This window comes from Pinus tabuliformis, chromosome 4_1 (assembly GCF_031772625.1).
Source record: "Pinus tabuliformis cultivar Carrire ecotype Pingquan chromosome 4_1, CPIR1, whole genome shotgun sequence".
NCBI classification, from domain to species: domain Eukaryota; kingdom Viridiplantae; phylum Streptophyta; class Pinopsida; order Pinales; family Pinaceae; genus Pinus; species Pinus tabuliformis.
In genome coordinates this window covers 147052752-147075346 of record NC_142303.1, presented here as the reverse complement: position 1 = coordinate 147075346, position 22595 = coordinate 147052752, and the positions used below count along the sequence as shown (strand labels likewise).

At 41.3% G+C, this 22595-nt stretch overlaps 1 protein-coding gene across 1 annotated transcript; it reads right to left on the bottom strand.

The window, feature by feature from the left end:
• Window positions 1-11760: 11760 nt before the first annotated feature.
• Window positions 11761-12795, bottom strand: LOC149174626 (uncharacterized). Its single transcript, XM_089420908.1, has one exon. The coding sequence runs from the start codon at window positions 12793-12795 to the stop codon at window positions 11761-11763; it is 1035 nt and encodes a 344-aa protein (XP_089277034.1).
• Window positions 12796-22595: the final 9800 nt, after the last annotated feature.

Genomic DNA, 22595 nt, shown 5'->3' with positions numbered 1-22595 from the left:
TTTGTCAGAGATAGAGGAAGAGGAGCTTTCAAACCAAGGTAGAGGAGGTGATGAGCGGCAAAGCACTCCCTTTATTTTAAAAACATGTAGCAAGGAGCAGAAGGGTGGAACATGGAAGAAATAGAAGTCTGAAAAACAGACGTATGTGGATCCCATGGTGCTAACAGAGGGCGATCTCGATGAGATCGATGATAAATTTTAGGACACCACGACAGAAGTGTTGTATCAGTTCGAGAAAAAATACATGCGGACACTTGGGGGCATCCAAAAGGATATTCATGAGCTGCAACTCCAAGCAAATAGAATTCATGTAGATGTCGGGAAGGCGAGCGAGGCACAAGCCAATCCGACATGGGGAAAGAGTTCAGTCACAAAGATGGACTGGCCGCAGGATGTCAGAGTCTTTCCTTTTCCTGAAGGGTCAGTCTGTGCAGAGATGGATGAGAAGCGCGTGTTGCTTCACACACTAAAAAACATGGGGATAAACGCTATCATGATGTCACTTGAGTCTCTGCATGTGCTACATTAAGGGGTCATGGAAGAGCTCAGGATCAGAGAACAATAAGCACTCACTGCCGTCAATGAGTTCAAAGTCAACAATTAGCAACTTTTCATTGAGAAGATGCAGTCTCTGAAGAAAAAAGAGGCACTACAAGCACATAGTTCAAGTCTGGAGTCAGTAGTAGCAGAGGCCTGTAAGATAGTGCCTGGACTTCACATCTCGTAGGATGCACAACTTGAAGCCAAAATTAGAAAATTAGATGCTAGTGTGCATGAGGCTAAAGCAAAAGTTGGACAAGTAACTTTTAAGTTCACATGGATATTGTAGAGCTGCAATTGAATTTGGAGCCCACGACTCCGCCTGAGGTCTAGGAGCAACATAAAATCACAATTAAGGAGGGTATGCCTACTTTGGATACCATAGTCACTGACTGTGCGGCACTATTTAATTAGGCTATGGATCTATTGACCCATCTGCAGGAGGATCTGAAGATGAAAACATTGAACAAAGAGGTAAGGGAGATGCAATGCCAATATGATGAGGTCAGGGCGACTAAGCACACCTTAGCATTAACACAGTGCCTTGCCAAGCTATAGGTAGGAAAGAAGCTACTGGCACAGGTAGAGGAAGCGCAAAAGAAAGAGGCCTTGCTAAAGGCCAGGTTGTAACCTTAGTTGGATGAGGCTTATCAAATCACAATCTCCATTCAAGGTAAGCTTAAGGGACTGTAGCAAACACAGCAGATGATGAGGCTGGCAGTAGAAGGACTAGCCACTAAAACATTAGTCGAGGAGGTTCGACAGGCAGCGACACAAAGCACTGCTGAAGTTGCAGTGACCCAAGTGGAGCTGGGGGATCTTCGTAGTAAGATCGTGGCACCAGCAGAGTGAGTCGAGGGCGAGTCATGATCTTTGTGTTGGGGGCCTATTGGGATGGGGTCCTCTAGGTTAGTTTGGGGTTAGATAACCCAAATTTTGGTACAACGTTGTAAAAGATGAAAATTATCTGCGATTTGTCGATGCTAAGCGTGCAGTTGAATAAAATTCAAAGGGGCTTGGCCCCTTGTTTTGGATAAGTTTTGAGTCGGTTTTTGAGATTCACCCATGGTCCGCGGACCATGGCTGTTGGGTCCCTATAATACTAGTGATTACCCCATTACTATTGTAGTTATACCCCTTATTTATATTGTTGTGCCCCTATTACCCCCATATTGTTATTTCTGTGCCCCATAGAATCCCTCTATTGTTATTTTTGTGGCTTTATATTATTATTGTTAGGTCGGTTGGATTATATTGTGACTCCTTAGACTCCTATATATAGAAAGGAGGTTTTGTCATTTGTATCATCCAAGAATTGTTCATTTATGTAATGTAAAGGAGGTTGCCCCCTCGAAGAGGCTGAATTCTAAGGCGTTGATCTTTCTTTTCTATCTTTTATTGAGCTGGTTTCATAACATTTGGTATCAGAGCTTTGGATTCTAGGGTTTCGCTGCTCCAAAAAGGTCATCGTGGAATTTTCGCTATAACGTTTTTTCTGTGACGTTTCAGAAGTCGTGAAAAAAACCCATTTGAGAAGAAATCATGTTGAACCTTGGGTCCTAATTTCAGATCTTTTCGCACGATATTTGCGGAGATATGCTCTGAGGAAGTTGGTATTTTTGCAGACTCCTGAATTACATTCAAAACAGGTGACCTAGGGAAAATCGTCATAACTTTCTCTCTAGGGATCGGATTGAAATTTCATAAGAAGGTACAGAAAGAGGACGGACTGTAGTTTCTTGTATATCTGTTTCAGAACCAAAGGTTGAAAATTGTACACGTGGCACTTCATACAAGTTCACTCTTCTGGAAAGGTCTATAATCAGGTCATCTTGGGAGATTGTGCATAACTCTTTCTTGGAGAATCCAATTTGGATCAGACTGGTGGCATTGGAAAGAGGACGCAGAGAGCTACTAGAGGTCACAATTTCAGAACTAGATGATTGGAAAGTACAGAGATACATCAGAGGCAATATCAAGCTCCTACAAAGTGAAAAAAGGTGTGTAGATTTTTTTAAATTTTTTCTTAAGCTTGGTTTGAAAATTTATTTTGAAGGAATTCAAAGGGCATAGTAGAGCATTATTATCAGTAACTGATGCCCCGAGGAAAGAAAATGCAAACACCTAGTAAGGAACCTGAAAGCTCTAGCATGACTCATGAAGAAGAGGAAGAAATGCAACATGATATATCAAAATTACAAGACCAAGTGCAACAACTGTCCCTTGCACAAAAAGGAACAGAATCTAAGATGGATGGTTTAAAGAAAGATGTAGAAGCTAAGATGGATGGTTTAAAGAAAGGTGTAGAAGCTAAGATGGACTGTTTAAAGAAAGGTGTAGAAGCTAAGATGGATGGCATGGAAGCTAAGGTAAATGGCATGGATGCTAAAATTGATGGCATGGATGATAAGATGGAAGAATTGAAGATAAATATGAATAAGTTGCTACAAGAAATGGTCACTAAGGGTGAAAGAGTACTAAAGGAAACTCATGATGAGAACAAAAGAAATGTTAATCATGATTCCATAGACTCTAATGTTGGATCGAAGACTCACCATGTTCCAAAAATCGATATGAGGAAGTTTGATGGCAAGGATCCCGCCACATGGATATTACAGATGGAGCAATTCTTCGATCTCAATAATGTGCAAAACACACAGAAGGTACGTATGGCAACTTTATATTTGGAACCAAATCAGTTTGTATGGTATCAATGGCTTTGTTCTCGTAAACAATTTATCACTTGGGCAATTTTTACGGAAGAATTGATAGCACATTATGAGGATACAAAAAGCAACACTTTTTTTAGCCAATTGATAAGTCTCAAACAAAAGGGTTCAATAATGGAGCACATTGAGGAGTTCCAAAAATTGAACATAAGGGTAAAAGATATTCCAGAGGAGCATAGGATTGATGTGTTCATAGGGTCTTTAAAGGATAATATCCAACATGATGTGCGCCTTTGGGAACCTGATTCATTAGAGAAGGCATTCAGGTTAGCAAGAAAAATGGAAAGCAAAATTATGGCAACTAGGAAGCATACCATTCACAACTATAAAGACGGAAGTGTTGTTGCCCATAGTCTTCCACAACCTACAAGGTTGACACCACAACAATTGGAAGAAAAAAGAGCAAAAGGGCTTTGTTACAATTGTGATAGCAAATACACAAAAGGTCATAAGTGTGCTGAGAAGAAATTATTCTACATAGATTGTGAAGAGGAAGAAGAAAAGGAGCAAGAAAGGTCAAAAGAAGAGGATATATTCCAGGAACAAAGCCTAGATGAAGAACAAATAAATCCGACCATAACTTGTAATGCATTGGCGGGAATTACCACTCCTCAAACCATCAAGATAGAAGGACAAATCAAGAAGAAAAAGGTAATAGTGTTGATTGATTCAGGAAGCACCCACAATTTTATTCATTGTAGGGTAGCAAAAGAATTGAATTGCTTCCTATATCCAGCACCAGAGTGTCAAGTGATGATTGCAAATGGAGGAACAATAAATTGTTCTGGAAAGTGCCATAATATCAAGCTATCCATGGGAGAATATATATTGACTAGCCCAATGCTTTCCATTCCAATGGGAGGTGTTGATGTTGTACTAGGAGTCCAATGGCTACAATCCTTGGGTACAATAGCTTTTAATTTTCAAGAACTTTTCATGAAATTTTCTGTGGAAGGAAAGGAAGTTGAATTAAGGGGTATTGCAGGGAAACCAGGAAAGATAATCAGCTCTAATGGCATGACAAAGCTTCTAAAAAAGGAGCAAAGAGGTGTAATTGCACAATTATGTTCGCTAGATGTTTCCACATTGGAATCATCTATTTCTCCAGATCTCCAAAAAGTCCTGGACAATCATTCCAAGGTATTTGAGACTCCCAAAGGTCTCCCACCTATGTGTGATCATGATCATGCTATTCATCTGATTCCAGGAAGTGTTCCTCCAAACATCAGGCCGTACAGATATCCCTATGTCCAAAAAAGTGAAATTGAACGTATGGTTGCAAAATGCTAGAGGCTGGTATAATTCAACCGAGTCAAAGTTCTTTCTCAGCTCCAGTAGTATTGGTGCACAAGAAGGATGGATCATGGCGCATGTGTCCAGATTATAGGGAGCTCAACAAGCTCACTATTAAAGATAAGTTCCCATTCCTGTCATTGATGAATTACTGGATGAATTGCATGGATCAATTTACTTCACCAAGTTGGATCTTCGTTCGGGATATCATCAAATCAGAATGAAGATTGAAGACATTCCAAAAACCGCATTTAGAACTCATGAGGGTCATTATGAATTTTTGGTCATGCCTTTTGGCCTTACCAATGCACCTTCAACATTTCAAGGTTTGATGAATTCAATTTTCAAACCATTCCTTAGAAAATTTGTGTTAGTATTTTTTGATGATATACTAATCTACAGCAAGTCTTGGAAGGATCATGTTGAACATGTTGACAGGGTGCTACAACTATTGGAGGAGAAACAATTATATGCAAAAAGATCCAAATGTTTCTTTGGAGTCCAGGAGGTGGAATATTTGGGTCATATTCTATCTCATGAAGGAGTTAAGGTAGACCCTAGCAAAATTAAAGCCATTAAGGAATGGAAAATCCCCACATCCATAAAGCATCTGCAAGGACTTCTTGGGTTGACAGGGTATTATCGCAAGTTTGTTAAGAATTATGGGAGAATAGCAGCACCTCTAACAACATTATTGAAGAAAGATTCATTTTCATGGACTCCGGAAGCAACAAAGGCCTTTAAACATCTTAAAGAGGCAATGTGCCAAGCACCGGTCTTAGCTACACCGGACTTCACAAAAACCTTTATTGTGGAATGTGATGCTTCAGGAAATGGAATTGGTGCTGTTCTAATGCAAGATGAAAGACCCATTGCTTTTGAAAGTCATCCAATCAAGGGAAAGTTTTTAAGCAAAGCTATTTATGAGAAGGAAATGTTGGCAATACTCCATGCACTTAAGAAATGGCGACCCTACCTAATGGGAAGACACTTCAAGGTAAAAACCGATCATGATAGCCTTAAATACTTTTTAGAACAAAGATTATCCTCTGAAGAGCAACAAAAGTGGGTCACAAAGATGTTGGGTTATGACTTTGAAATCATCTACAAAAAAGGGAAGCAAAATGTGGTGGCAGATGCACTCTCAAGAAAGGATGAGGATATGGAAGCATTGTTGTGTGCCATTTCTATTATCCAACCAGATTGGATAAACGAAGCAAAGGAGGAATGGAAGAATGACGAAGAAGTGTGGGCACTTATTCAAAAGCTACAACAAGATTCCAGTACTTCTGATACATTTAGCTGGCAAAATGATTCGTTATGGTACAAAGATCGCTTATACCTCTGTAAGAATTCTCAGATAAAACAAAAGATTCTAATGGAATTGCACACTTCTCCCTTAGGAGGGCACTCAGGATTTTTAAAAACTTACCACAGGGTTAAGAAGGAATTTTTTTGGGATGGCCTTAAATCAGATATTCAAAAGTTTGTGGCGGAATGTTTGGTTTGCCAACAAAATAAAGTTGAAACAATTAAGAAACCGGGTCTATTACAACCTTTATCCATTCCAAGCCAACGTTGGGAGGAGGTTTCAATGGATTTTATCACAGGTTTACCCAAGTCTGAGGGAAAGAGTGTCATCATGGTGGTAGTTGACAGACTTACCAAGTATGCACACTTTTGTGCATTATCACATCCATTTAAAGCCAGTACAGTTTCTACTGCATTTATGGAAACAGTTCAAAAGCTACATGGAAACCCAAAGATTATTGTAAGTGACAGAGATCCCATTTTCACTGGAAATTTTTGGACAAATTATTTTCTTGTCTTGGTACTCAGTTAGCTCATAGCTCATCTTATCATCCTCAATCTGATGGGCAAACTGAGATAGTAAACAAATGTTTGGAAGGATATCTTCGTTGCTTTGTATCTGATAAACAGACACAATGGGTCAAATGGTTGCCTCTGGCTGAATGGTGGTATAACACTTCCTTCCATACAGCAACAAAAATGACCCCATTTATGGCACTTTATGGGTACCAACCACCATCCATCACATCATATTTAAGAGAAAATTCTAAGGTTCAGGCAGTGGAACATCACATCGAACATCAACAACAAGTCCTCCAACTCTTAAAGGATAACCTCGTGTTGGCACAAAACAGAATGAAGCAACAGGCAGATCAACATCGCAGTGAAAGAAGTTTTGATATAGGTGATTGGGTATTCCTACGGCTACAACCATATAAGAAAATGTCCCTAAAGCAAGCTAAGAAGGATAATAAGTTATCACCAAAGTATTATGGTCCGTACAAGGTGTTGCAAAAGATTGGTACTATGGCATACAAATTGGAGCTTCCTGCAGCTTCTCGATTGCACCCAGTTTTCCATGTTTCATGTTTGAAGAAGGTTATAGGCGACAAGCTCCCAGTTCAAACAATATTGCCAGAACTTGACGAGGAAGGAAAAATTATATTGGAACTGGAAGCAGTCACAGAAACAAGAACTCGACAGCTACGAAATCGATCAATTTCAGAGTATCTTATCAAGTGGAAGAACTTATCTACTGAAGATTCCACATGGGAGGATGAAAAATTTATGCAGAAGTATCCAGAACTACTCAAGCGTTGAGGACAACACTTTTTTGAAGGAGAGGGGCATGTTGGGTCCCTATAATACTAGTGATTACCCCATTACTATTGTAGTTATACCCCTTATTTATATTGTTGTGCCCCTATTACCCCCATATTGTTATTTTTGTGCCACATAGAATCCCTCTATTGTTATTTTTGTGGCTTTATATTATTATTGTTAGGTCGGTTGGATTATATTGTGACTCCTTAGACTCCTATATATAGAAAGGAGGTTTTGTCATTTGTATCATCCAAGAATTGTTCATTTATGTAATGTAAAGGAGGCTGCCCCCTCGAAGAGGCTGAATTCTAAGGCGTTGATCTTTCTTTTCTATCTTTTATTGAGATGGTTTCATAACAATGGCATTGTATGAAAAAGTCTATAAATAGTTCAGTCTTAGAAAACGAAAGAGGTAACTAGATGGAACTAAGATAGAGAATTGGGTTCATAAACGAGTCTTGGGTAGAAGCCAAGGCAGGAAGGCTCTGCTTCCTTGTGCTTAGATAGGGAAAGGAAGGCACCACAGCTGAGTGCGCGGAGGCCTAGGTAGAGTCTGTAGCTAAGTGCGCAGACCCTTGCAGTGGTGTGTGCAAGGTTGTTTGAGCCTATAATCCGTGAATCGAATATCAATAAAAGACAATTTTCCAAAGAATCACGGAGTATTTCTGTTATATCTATTAATGTTACATGTTGTTGATAAATAACTTGTTTTATGAAATATTGATTGAATGCTACATGATTATGTTGAATCGGTCTTAATAATGTATGTAATTCATGTTTAAACACTTCCATGAAGACTCTGGTGATTTCTCTTATGTTTACTAACGACTTAAGTAGATATGCATGAACATCAATTTAGGATCGCTTTCTGATGCGCGTAAGTAGGTAGATTGACTATTAGAGGTCCACGGGGACTGATTGTGGACCTTTATGAAGGTCTGAAGGCCGTTTTAACAAAGTTATAGTAACGAGCCCTAGAAATCTATCGATCTACGTAAAGGCAAATCTAAGGCACTGAAAGACATCACACTAGTCTCTGGATGTAGAAACTTGGTTCTTGCATCCCCCCATACTGCTTCAGGTGAGACTGCAGCCTGCACTATGCGGGTTGTTTTCGAAAGGGCCAATAGTGTAGGTTTTTGTTGGTTGGTGCAACTAGCTTTGAACCTAGTTTAAGACCTCTTAAGCCAACATTAGCCATGGTTTTATGATTATGAGGGACCAAGTACTAGACATTTTACATCATGATCTACATATCTCTAACATTGCAAGGGGGGAAACACATTTGTAATAGACCCTCACATACTACCCATTTCTGTGACACAAATATAATCCAGCAGACCTTAAAGTTTAAAAACATTGGCGAATGTCACTAGTCCCTGACATGCAAACTATAAAATGTTTATTGATGTATTTGTAAAATTATTCAAATTTATAACGATTATTTTTTTTTTCCCCTGGGAAAAAGTCGTAATTTCTATTAAGTTGAGAAATTACATTTTGCACATGCCGAAGCATTCAAGAAGAGGCAGCAGTGCCTATCGAGTTCTGTCTGTAAACTGTTTAATCAAAAATAAACATCATTCTCCACGCAAGGAGCTGTCCAAAATAGATACTGTAAAGTATAACAAAATTTGTGTCTGATGCTCTTCGCAGAGAGCCATATAGATCTATAAATATTTACAGCAAAATTACAAAATTATGAAACTGTAAATGGGCCTTAGCGCCCGATTTCCATCTGGTCATCAAAGGGCCTATGGTAATACTGGTAGAATGACCCTTCTCTCACCTCCTGAATCAGCCAATTGTCTCCTTGCCTGTGCGCTGCCTCTTTGGAGAGATGGTCAGCATCAGTGTTTTGTTCCCTGTAGATATGAAGACAAGTAAATGAGTCAAAAGAAGTTATCAGCCTCTTTGCCTCATCAAGAATGTGCCTTAATGTAAATGCATGACAATGTGATGCACCAGACAGCCAATTGCAAACAATTTTGGAATCACCAAATAACTGGAGATGTCTACAGTTTTTAAGAATGGCAAAATGAATGAGGTGTTTTGCAGTGCATAGTTCAGAGAAGTTATTGGTTCCTCTGCCAAGATAGATTTGTATCTTATAGCTGTGTGATTCATTAAGGTGAAGTATGGCTCCTCCCCCACACCCCACCTCCTGAGCTGAACCATCAAAAAAACCCCAAGGTTTTGATTTGTCAATGTCCAGTTGTCTCAATATGCGGATAGGACCAGTATGTTCTACGTCCGGGATTAAGTTATACTCTGCAATGGTATGAAGAAGGATAGATTGCCAGTGAGGGACCTTTAGGTTGAATATGGCCTGGTTCGGGCAATCCAGATAGCCCAGCAAGCAAGAGGTGGTAAATTAATAGCTTTCCCCGAATGATCTGAATTCTAGTTTTCCCATGCTTCCATAATACTGCTTCCATGACAATGTTTCAGATGCGAGAAATGAGAGATGAGGTCATTCCAGAAGCAAATAGTGATCCTGCAGGTCAGAAATAGATGTAATGTGCTTTCTTCGTCCTGGTGGCAGAGGTGGCACCGGAATGGTCCGTGGAAGGAGCGCTTCATCAAATTAGTGCCTGTGGGTACTTTGTCGAAGATGATATTCCACAAGAGCAGTCTAGTACGCGGGGCAGATTTGAGTTTCCATAATGACCTCCAAGTTCGCTGAATGACGGGAGGTATGTGAGTCTCCATGAGCTTTAAATAGCCGAGTTTCGGGGTATAATATCCATGTTTAGAAAAAGCCCAAATGATTTCGTCGGGGCCATCTGTAAGTCTGATGTGGGCTTGAGAAAGTGCATCCGTAAATACAGTCCATTCATCGTGCCATTGCGCCGGAATGTCAAGTGCTTGAGCACTGGTCCAAGCTTGATGAAGAAATGATGAGTTGGCCTGATCCCCAATGTGCATGATGTGAGTTATGCCCCTGTCATTAAGGTGTTGGATGATGCCTGCAGAGAGTCTGTGAGTATTTCCACATCCAACCCAGGGATCCAGGCCAATACGTACAGCATTTCCAACCTTGATGCGCCAAGTTAAACTTTCTCGGAGTAAAGGAAGGGTACCAATGACATCTTTCCAGATGGAGGATATGTTATGATGCAGTCTTCGTTCACTACATATCCAGTCCATCACATTCAAAGGCCATATGTATTTTGCGCTTGCAACTTTGGTCCAGAGACTTTCTGAGGTGAGTAGCTGCCAACCAAGTTTGGCAGCTAGAGCTCTAGAGAATAGGTCAAGTCGCTTGATACCCCATCCCCCCCAGCACTTAGGTCTTGCAATAGTGTCCCATTTCACCCATGCAAATATCCTACCCGGCTGGTGACCTTTCCAAAGAAACCTGCTACAAATATGCTGTAATCTGTTGAGAATACCCTTCGGTATCCAAGTCAGGGCCATCCAATAAACTGGAGTGGCCTCAATCACTGCCTTGATAAGAATGAGCCTGCCCGCACGGGAAAGATAACGGTGATACCAAACTTGTAATCTCTTTTCCACTTTGGCAATCAGCCACAACCAGTCAGCGATCCTGTAACCATTAGGCTTCAATCGGAAGCCAAGATATTTAATACCATCTGCCAGGGTCAGGTTATTATAAGGAAATCGCTGATTTGCAAATGCAACTTCATTGACAGAGCATCCATATGAGGTGATGGAGGATTTCTGTACATTGATCATCATTCCAGTAGCATGTTGAAAAAGATGAAATGAGTTATGGAGGGTGGTAGAGTCTCCAATGCCGCCATTGAGAAAGATAAGGATATCGTCAACAAAAAGAAGGTGTGTGAGGATGAGATGATCAGTAATCTTGATACCAGTAAGTAGTTGTCTATCACGAGCAGAAGAAAGAATTCTACTCAGCCCTTCCATGATGAGTAAAAACAACAGGGGGGAGAGAGGGCAACCCTATCTAAGTCCTCTCTCAGAAGTAAAGAAGGAGGAGGCTTCCCCATTTAGAAGTACACTGTAAGAGACATCAGTGATACAGCTCATGGTCCATTTGATGAACTCATAGGGGAAGCCCAGATGAGTAAGCAGCAGCCTCAGATAAAGCCAATTGGTACGATCAAATGCTTTGGAAAGATCAACCTTAAGGATCATACCTTTCTGTTTTTTGATATGCATGGTATGCAGCAGTTCTTGAGCGGAAGCGATGGCCTCATGGATCTGGCGATGGTGAAGGAATGCAAACTGTTCTGCAGAGATGTGCTGAGAAAGTATAGGCTTGAGTCGGTTGGCAATGATTTTAGCAATGATCTTGTAAAGGCAATTGCAGAGTGATATAGGCCGGAAGTCATCAAAAGTGCAAGGGGCGTTTGACTTGGGAATAAGAGCTATGAAGGTAGATTTAATGGCAGAGGAAATGCGACCTCTCTTTCTGCTATCTTCAACTACATTCAGGAGGTCTTGGCCTATGAGATCAAAGAAAGCAAGATAGAATTCTATAGTCCATCCGTCAGGTCCAGGACTCTTGTCTTTCTTGAACCATTTCAATGTAGCTTCTAATTCTGCCATCGTCACTTCCTTCTACAGTTCGTCTGCATCATCCTGCTCGATGTATCTGGGAAAAAAGTTCGGCCACTCTCATAATTTCCATGATATTTGCCTGTGCAGGTGCTCTATAGATGCCTCTGAAATGTTCGGTGGCTAATCTGGTCAGGTTCCGTTGTGAAGTGACAGAGTCCCCTTGTGCATTCCTTAGTTCCCAGATAGTATTGATTACTTTACGCCCATTTGCAAACTTATGATAAAATTTAGTGTTTGCATCTCCTTCAGTGAGCCAAATAGCTCTGCTTCTGAGTCTCCATCCTTCTTCTCTTTCTTTCAGAATTTGAGTGCGCTTAGCAATCAGGGCAATGTAATTCTCCTTACAAGCCGCTGAGGGGAAAGTCCCATCAGAGGATTCCTCAAATTCAGCAATGACCTTTTCAGCTTCCTTGAGAATTAAATTATCCTGAATTCGCTTGTGGTGAGCCCAATTCTTGGTGAGTTGCTTAAGTTCCTTGAGTTTCCTCACGAAACCCTCTGAGATATCCTCATCATCTCTGATAGCGTTGGTTCGCCAAAAGTTATGCACCAGATGTATAAATGAGGGATCTTGTAGCCAAGCTGCATTGAACTTATAGGGGCTCTTGATCTTGTGGGCAATATCTTCAGCTTCTAAGAAGATAGGACGGTGATCAGATATGCCCCCTGTGCCAACCCATTGCCGGACTCTGGGAAGTACATTGACTAGGGCTTCCTTAATGAGGAATCTATCTAGCCTCCTAGCAAGGCTCTGATCACCACTCCTGTTATTGGTCCATGTGTATTGGAGCTTGGCAGACGGTATGTCGACCCAGTGATGGTCCTCCAATAAGCTGGAAATAGTATCAGAAAGAGAGTCGATCTGAGCAGAGTGACCCCATGATTCACTATAACCAATAGAGAAGTTAAGGTCCCCTCCAAGTATAATATTGTCTGCCTGAAACAGCTCCGAAGTAAGAAGGTTACTCCAATAATTAGCTCGGTCAGAACAGGGACCATATACATTGATTATCCTGATGTCATTAACAGCTGTATGAGTGCAGATGTCCATTCCAATAAACCCTCTCCCTCCAAAAGTGTTCTTGATCTCCACAACTTTATTATTGACCCCAATTGCCAAACCCCCTGATCTTCCAGACGCATCCAAAGCATGGAAGGTCCAGGAAGGAAGCCAGCCAGAGAGAGTTCAAATGAGGGGGTCAGCATGACAGAGAGTCTCTTGTAGGAAAACGAAGTCCATCTGTGATGTAAGGAGAAGTCTCCTGAGGGCTAGTTTTTTGGCTGAACTAGCAAACCCCCGGCAGTTGAAAGACAAAAATTTCATTAGGGAATGGGTGCAGGGCCATTCCTCGCTCTAAGGGCCCGAATGATGGTTTGCTGTCGCCCCAGGGCGACCTCAGAGTCAGCAGTGTGTCTAGCCTTGGATATACGGGAGGGTCTGCCCCTGGAGGCCTTGTGAAATGGAGTTTGACTGAGATCAAATCCAACAGCATCAGGTCCTCGGTCTTTAGAGCGGGGCCGGAGGGAGTAGCGGGGCGGAGATGGAGATGTGATTCGAGAGGGGGAGGCCAGCGACGAAGAGATTCTGGATGGAGGAGCCACCGGTGTGGGCTGTGGAATGGTGCATGAGAGAGAGGAATGCGAGTGATTATGTATGGGATGGGGCGCATGTGGAGAAGAAGGATATATTGAAATGCCGGATGTAGGTGCAGATAAATGAGAAGATATGCCCAAAGTCATACATGAAGTAGGATTGGACAGAGAAAAGTAAGGTGACTTACCCGAAAGCGTCAGATCCTCTTGTCCAATGGTCGTCTGCAGATCAGACGGGACCGGCTGCGGATCAGAGGGTACCCCTGCATCTCCATCAGTTCCAGCTTTCTCAGGTTCTTCCTCGATCGGAGGGGGTACCGGTGCCTCAGTGTTCTGATCAGGCTGGTTCTCAGGTTGGGTGTCCCGCGGCTGAGGAGCTGCATCTTCAGAGCCGAATGTACCAGATTTCTTGAGGAGTGGGCAGTCTCTGTATAGGTGGCCCACCTTGTGGCAACGGCGACATCTATATGGAACTCCTTCATAGTCGATGATCTGCCTGCGTTCAGTATCCCTCCATTGGATCGTAATGTATTCCAGCAGGCCCCCTCTCGTGTCCAGATTAATGAGAATCCTGGCGTATGCCATCATTCCAGTCTGCAGATAGGATTTATCATATCCCATATAAACACCGATAGCATTCCCAATCCTCTTAAAGATGTCCTCTGACCAGTACTGGAGTGGTAGACCAGGTAGCCTAATCCATACTGGTCCAATGCCAATTTGCTCCGTCTCAGGGTCGAAGAGAGGAGTCCATCTTTTCAGAAGCACCGGTGCATGGTCAAAATGCCAGTATGATGAGAGTACCCAGTTAGTATGGTCTGCACGCGCGAAACGGAGTGCGAACCATCCCCGCACGAAGGTCTGCACAAATGGGATATCAACCAGATGGTGACCCCAAACATCCGCTGCCCACTGCTTCAATCGTGCAGCCGAGTAACTACGGCCACGGATGCGACCGACCAAGACACGGTCCGCAAAATCCATGGTCTCACCCCAACGAATGTCTTCTTCTAACCGGAGAAAAACGTCCTCCTCCCTGGATTTAAAACACTTATATTTCCGCTTAGGGCCCCTGGGGGGGGGATGACGAAGGGGATGGGTAGGCAGAGGCGGGTTCTCCGACTGTAAATCCGGGTGCCGAGTCGGATGGGGGTGACCAAGTGGGTCAGAAGACGATGGTGCTCCAGTGAGAGGAGGAACTACGGTAAAACTGCCAGACGAGATCTCGAAAGAGACAGGGATGCCAATGGAAGGTCCCGGGAGGGAAGGGTTGTGGTAATGAAGGGGGATAGAGTTCGAAACCAGGGGAAATGAACCAGGGTTAGGGTTTAAACCGCTCGAAACAAACCCTAGGTTAGCCGGAGAGTGCGGGGGAGTGGTAAGAGCGGGCCAGGAAGGCGGGTCGTCCGGGAGAATAACAGGAGGAAATGAATGCGGTTCAGAGAACGGAAATGGCGGAAATGGAGCAGAATAATCCGAGCTGTACATACCTCCAGATGCGCCAAGGGGGGTGCGCCAAATGGAGACCCCTTCCAATGGGTCCGCAGAGTAATCGACGGCTTCAATGTCTTCCATTGCCAGCTGCTCCTAGGATCTGCAGACACCTCGAAACGGAAAGTAGCCGGGGGGAAAACGACAGTTGAGAAGAGGCCATCCCGAGCAGTAGAGGATGTTCCGTCGCAGTTACGCCGTTAGTCGTGATGCGGGCTCAGACCACCATGAAGTTACCAGCAGGTGAAACGGCGGAGCGGTTAGGGTAAACAGTCACAGCGGAGAGCGGAACGGAAACGGGAAGGTGGTTCATGCACGGTCTGCAGGGTCCAGGAAGACCTAACCATAGCCCTTGCAAACCCTAGATCGTCCGTACTCCATCCTCAACTTCGTTTTCGCAAAAGAAAATGATTATCCTGTACAAAGATCTTTCTCAAAGTTCATTTATAACGATTATATATATACTATCTATATAATTTTGGTGATTTTTAATGTAAAATAATTTGATATTGTAAAATTTGGGCGAAGTGTTTTTATAAAAAATGGAAATTGGCGAATCTTTTTTTTGGAAAAATAGCCCACCAGCGAATATTAGACCCTAAAATTTTCCATGAACCTAACCAAATAGTTAGGATTATTCCCAAATAACTTTTACATAGACTTGATCTAGAACACTAGGACTCGCCTAAGATCCTAGTGAAAAAATCCATTCTAGCTTTGGGGTAAGACTAGAGGGAAAAACGGCCAATCATCCAAAAATGAATCGGTGAGATGAAAAACCTCCTAGAATGGATATGATCGCTAGAAATATAGGTTTACCTAGGTCGTTACATCCATGACATGGGTCTACTGAGATTATTTACATTATACACATGCAAAATGGGTTTATATAACATATGGAAGTTAGGTTAATGATGATAGCTAGACGGTACAGACACGTCGATCAAGCACTATCCCTTTTGCAAAAAAACAGGGGTGTACTACTATGGGTCATTGACACGTAGTGGTCAACACTACCCACAATGACAATCACCTAATGTAATGTTGAGAGATTGGTTACCAAATGTGTTGACCATGAGTCTACATCCTGGAACATACAATAGACCTTTTCCCAAGTCTTCTTTCAGTGTAGAATTAGATCCTACTGTAACACCTTTGATGGTGAGGATAACTATTAGAAACATGCAAGGGCTACATTCACTCCTAAGTGTTCTTACTCTCCTTTGGTAGTTCTTCAAATAATTTGTTTCACTTATGGAACTACATTCATAACCATGGGCAAGAAATAATTATTACTTCACTAATTTAGCCTTTGGTACAGTGCTATGATTTTGTTGTTTCTTTGTCTCCAATCCCTCTCAATGTTGTTATTTCTTTGTCTCCAACTCCTCTAAAAAATAATCCTTTGTTTTTGGAAAATTCCCCTTTCTCTAGACCTTCAATAAAGTGCCACTAAATGATTATCCATTGCTCACTACACTCTGTTTTATGGTCAAATTCAAATTCTACTACAACATACCACTGCCTTGAGTATATGCAATATCTATGAATATGTGTCCATTTCATTCAACCCAAGCTGCTCGTTTTTCTCTCTATGATCTTTCATACTCTTCAAACTTCAGTTGTGTATCATCTTCAACACTAACCTTATACTTGTCTCAACAAAATAATCTTTTTGTGTGCCAAATTCTGCTATAGGACCACAATAATTGTTTTAGAAGTTGTAATCATAGCATTACAACAAAGAGATTCATGCCTTCGTCATTGTTGCATAGAAAAATACATCCAAAAAGATTGCCTTCTAGGATTGATTTGGAACGGAACTTTTCTTTAGCTTCCCTAAGTTAGTTTCTTCCTTTTACACCTCACTCAAATTACAAAAAATATGATCAACAAGACTAAAATAGACCTTCAATAATCACCTTTTAATGAAATCTTACTACATCATTTTGTGTCATTTGTCTATTAAATAATGTGCTACAATCATCCTAATAGATATATCCTGTTTGGTTGAGTAATCTTCTTCATTCATAAGGGAAATGCATCATTCCACAAACACAATGTTCAAGGTTAATAGAATATGTGTTCACTCAAATACTGCATTCTGCCTATTCTTAATTGATCAACTCTTTTAAGCTCTTTGTGTTCCTTTTTTTTTGTGGAAACCATGTTCTTTTTGTTATTAACTTCAAGACTACCTTTATTTCCTTTTAGGCTATTACCCACGTCCTTTTTATATCCCTCATTATATTTATACTCAAATTTATAGAACATATCATTCATGAAATCATAGGTGGAATGACTATTGAAGGTTCTGTCATACTTTCTTCCAATGCAAAATTCAAAAACGGAATCAAGGCTAGCTTCATTATTCATTGCTTTACGATCATTTATTTTGGTTTCATTTGTACCCCATCAAAACATGGGAGAATCCATTGAGATTAAAATAAATGTATGATTGCAACTTTGTTTGTCACTAGTATACTTCTGAGACATATAGTGCACTCGATTATCTACATCAGGATGTGCTTTTAAACTAGTCATAAGCATCATGAAGAGATACTAATGCCGCTATGGGTTTTTTCTTACTAACTTTAACAACCAAATTTTGACATCAATTCCAAATATGCCATCAATCTCCCCCTTTGGCATTGATGGCAACAATGATTTTGTTTTCTCGTGAGAATTATTTCTCCTTACCTCCTCCTTTGACATCAATGGAAAATGGTTTTTTCCTTTATTATTCTTTTGGTGTCAACGTTGCACCCCTGAGTTGATTCAACTTCCACTTTTGGTTGTTGTATGCTCAGGTCTGTACATTATGGCATCCTAATACATACGGGTGTGGCATGCTCTAACTTAGTAGAAGGTTTGCAGTCTAGTGATGGTCTGGCATAGCTATCACTGCTCTCTGGCTATTGATATTTTGTAATTGATCAGACATGTATGTAACACATCCCTTGACTAGTCTGCATGCTATGTAACATAGAGCATCCTGTGAGATCTTGGAAGCCACACCACACTGTGATGCAAAACTTCAGTAACACAAACTACTGTAAGTATTCTGGCATCCACACCACATTCCTATGTATCTTGGCAGAATGTATATAGTCTATCTGTATATCTTGTTAAAACTCCCATGACCAAACTATGAAACACTCCCATGACCAGAAAATGAAATGGTTTCTTCCATATTATCCCATAGTTGTCAGTCCAATGGTCTGACATTAATACATCATGCTCTAGTATTTTAATGCATAACAAATGATTTGACATTAACGCACAATTGTTCTAAGTATATTTTATTAACACATAACAAATCTTCCATAGGTGATGAAGATCGCCAGACCATGTAATGTTCCACACCCTGGAGGTATTGTTTGATAGTCTATCCACATGTTGGAGGTCTTGTTTTCCCGTTTTTCATACACTCAGTGTCTTAATGTAACGTCTCTCTTTCATGTTGGAAGCCTTTATTAGTATTTTATTTCTTCTTGTGAAGGCATTTTTTCTCCCTTTGTTGTTCATTTATGTTGCTCCCCTTGTTAAGGTACCATTTCTCCTTTCTATTCATTTGTTTGCTAATCTTATTTATTAACTCGTAGTTTTACACTAATTCATTTCTTATTTCATTTCTCCTTCTAGAATCATTGTTTATTTGTTTATTGTCTCTTGTTATTCTAATTGTATGGTTGGTTTGTTCCTTCCCATGCACAAAATTCTTCAGTGAGACAACCATCCAAAACAAATTTTATCAAGACCTTAAAGAAATAACATGATACAAATCACATATTCCATAGTAAATAAGAAACACTACTTATTAGTCTAATATTTTGTTCTTACGCACTTACTGTCAGCATAGACACTATTCCCAGTAACAAAATGGCGACTCCGCTGGGGAGCGAGTAGATTGTTTTTTCATCTACATTTTTTTACTTTATAAACTTACAGATGGAGCCTGAAGTCAAGCCAGCTAGCCTTCGAACTGTATTTGCTATGCAAGTGCAAAGTAGATCAATGCTGCTTCAGTCAATCTCCGGGTTTTGTTTATAAATTAAACAATTGATTTACAAGCTTTCTAATTGCCCTCGTGGTGGCTCTAGTAACCTCCTTAGATCTACCCCTATGATTGATTTACTAATTACCACTTGCTTGGCCTAAATCCCTAAACTGAACTGCAAACTGTGACCCGGAGTCCAATTAAAGTCTCGTCCCTGGTCCAGCGCACTGTCTGTTCTGTGAACTTCAAATGCAGCACACTTCCTGAGTGTAGTAGGTGCGTTGCATTTCAGTTTCATTGTGTTACAGGTGCGCTGATCAGACAAGGCATTGTTTCTAAATTTTGGTTTCTGTGTTCACTCTTTTTAGATCCATTCAGGAGTTTTGCTACCTGTAGTCAATACACCTCTGTTTGAAACCCCTTTCCTTGATGTTATTATGCCTCCATTGTGCAAAGAACTGTAAATGTTTTTTATGTATTTTTGAGTCATTTTCAGTTCTCCTTTACAAAGAAGTAACATAATTGTACTGTCGTTTCTTGATTTGAAAGTGTCGTTTTCAGTCATAGAAGTGAGTCTGATTGCTCTTGATAGTCGATTACCCTGTTACTATTGTATTTGATCTGAATTAGTAGGTTTTCTAGTGTCGAAAGCAAGTTTTCAATTCCAAATCGCAAAGTGTTGTCATTGTCCTCATTTTGTTTTGAAAAGAAACTTGTTAGTAATTGTCGCTTTGAAAAATAATTCAGATTTGCGCATTAGCTTTCTTTTTACCATTTACACATTAAGAAGGCTGAAAACAAATACATGCATGTGCATTTGCATTTAGACTGTTTGTTGGTTTGATTTAGGACAGTGCATATAATGTGTGCTCTTTGCTCTTTGTTGAAAGAACGCCATCTCTCTTTCCTTAGTAGCTAGGATTTTCATTTGCAAAAAAGAAGATTAAACGACTGTTTATCATCTTAGATTGCATTTTAGGAATTGTACATCTACATCACGCAGTGAACCTGAAAGGAAAATTTCTTAAGCAAGATCAACTATAAAATAAATTTAATGAATCTAACAACGCTTTGGAACCTAACGCACAACATCTAGAAGTCTAGGCTAGAGACGTATTCCAGCGTCGTAAAACCTGGTAACTGTTGTTTTCACTGTTGGTTGGGTGATTCCTCCACTTTGAGACGATAAGTACTAGTACGGACTTGTGCTCCCACGTACTGTCGAGTATATTTTGGGAGACCACAATAGGCTTTATCCTTTATCCATAGGAAGTTGTGTCTGCCGCCCTATCGATCGCAATGCACTGAACACAACATTCAGGAAGATTGATTGTCGTACCGTAAAAAGTATTCTGCAGTTTTGCGATTGGTTTGGTAATCCCTCTATCTAGATTTCCAGAGTAGTCCCTTTCGTTCCTTTTCAGACTCCTTAACGGAAAAGGTCCATCTGAGCACTTGTCACTTCAGGCTCATTAAAAATCGAAGGCGACTAGAGTCATCTTTTGTTTTTTCTCGACTCTTAAAAATTGAAAAAACAAGTTGTGTCAAAGCGTCTAAAATTTATTTTAAACGGAATAATTATCACCTTTCCTACGTTGGTCTTGGGTTGAGGAAAATGGAGTCCACCAACCAAGAAGTTCCTCTTGGAGGAAATCCTAGTCCCTTCTCCTCTTGGGGAGATGTTGGTGCACCCCATATGGCCACATTGTCACTTCCAGGATTGACAATTGGTTTGCCCATATGGCTCTTCTCAACCTTCGTCGTTCAGAACACCGTGATTCCTGAACAATCAAGTCAGCAACTAAACGATACCGGAGTTACCCCCCAACCCTCTACTTCGTCCAATTCTTCCTCTCCTCCTTCCTCTTTGCTTGATGAAGCTGGTAAAGCCAAAAATCAAGTACCTGAGAAGAAGAAGGAAAAGAAGAAGAAGGAGCCAAAGGTGAAAAGGGGCAACCAAGCGTCGTCTAACGAAAATCCACACACTGCACCGACCAGGCCTAAATCTCCATGTGTCATTTGCAAAGGAGACCACTATCATAGAGATTGTCCTTGCATCCCTCGAATCCTAAGGGACTGGTCTCCTCGTTTGCACAACCCAGTGTCGTCAACCTCTGGTGATCATGTTGAAAGTACACCGTCAACTAGTGAAAGTGAAGCCCCTGGACAAAAAGGAAAAGGTAAAATTCCTTGTAGACTGTGTGAAGGTGATCATGCCATTCACCGTTGTCCCTTCTTAGATGAGGCTAAAATAGTTTTGGACAACCGTCCGGTTTCACCGTTACGGCTCCCTCCTGGATATAAGAAACTCTTGCCGAGCCCGTCACTAGTTGAAAATCTGGCTAACACGCCCTTGTGGTTGGCCGAAGCGTCTATCATTGAAGATAAACCATCTGAATCCATACCAGACGAAAGTCAAAAGGTCAAGGCGGCAGTTGAACCGGTCTTGCCTTCAGAGGTTCCGTCTTCAGATGATACAGTCACCGAAGAGAACAAAGATGACACCGTCCAAATTCTCTTCATAAACACAGACTCTGATGAGCATGGGGGCAGTTTACCCGTTCCTTTACTGCAGGAAGGAAGTTCGTCAGAGTCATACCCGACCGTCTATTCAGTCCCACCTCCAAGCAACCTGGTCGTTTCCTTTGACTGGAATCTACCAGGCAGACCCCATTTACCGGCTAGTATACCATTCTGAATCATCACTCAAGTATATAGAATGGTTATGGCCGATACCATCATAGATGAAGGGGCTTCTGTGAGTATCCTTTCCTCAACTGCTTGGAAAGCGCTTGGTTCGCCATCGCTTTTGCCTGAAATGAGAAATCTAACAGGCTTTGACAAAGGAATCAGTCGACCGTTAGGGATCCTTCCCAAGGACCCCTAGATTATAATCTACTCCTTGGACGAGACTACATTTATTGCATGGGAGCCATTGTCTCCTCACTCTTTAGAGTAATGTGTTTTCCGACAAAGGAAGAGTGGTCAAGCTCGTAGACCAGCTTTCATTCCCCGGTTCACGCATAGAAAATATTCATATACCATCCTTGAATGGTCTTTTCACGCAAGGAATGTCTCATCAATCCCCAGTTCGTCCACCTGATGAGCGCGAGTGATTCGGGGGACATGACTGAAACCCAGGGGGCATGCATCCTGGTCTGCTTCGGCAGGAGAACCTTGGGTATAGGGTTGATTTCCACGAGGGATATATGACTAATATGGCGAACCCATCCTTACAGGAAAATGGGAACAAACTGGAATAAGATACCTTCATTAAGGTTATGCCGGGTGACACCACTCCTCTTTTCCTATTTCGATAGGCATCGCCGAGAAAGAATTTTATCCGCTACGCGGATGAAACTTTCTTGGTAACCTGGAAATTTTTCTCTATACCTGGGGGCATGCAAACCTTTTGGCGTGCAAGCGAAGAGCAACTATTTATTTTTTAAATTTGTAGGTCCTCTAACCCTTTAAACTCGTAGGATTAGTCGTTTCCTAACTTGCATAAAGAAAGGATCCAGAGCAAAGCTTTGTAAGGTGCAAGCTCCACAAAAATGGCATCTTAGATGAGACATCCTTATTATACGACTAGATCGAGCAGTTTTATTGCGGAATTCAAGCTCGTTAAAAAATAAACATAAGCAATGAGCAAGTGTTTCCCCCCGCATTTAAGCTCATTAAAAAATGAACTAATTTCCGGTAAATAACCATCGTGAATGTAGTATTTCAGCATTTGAAGCCTTGGTCGTGTTCTCATCATCACCTCC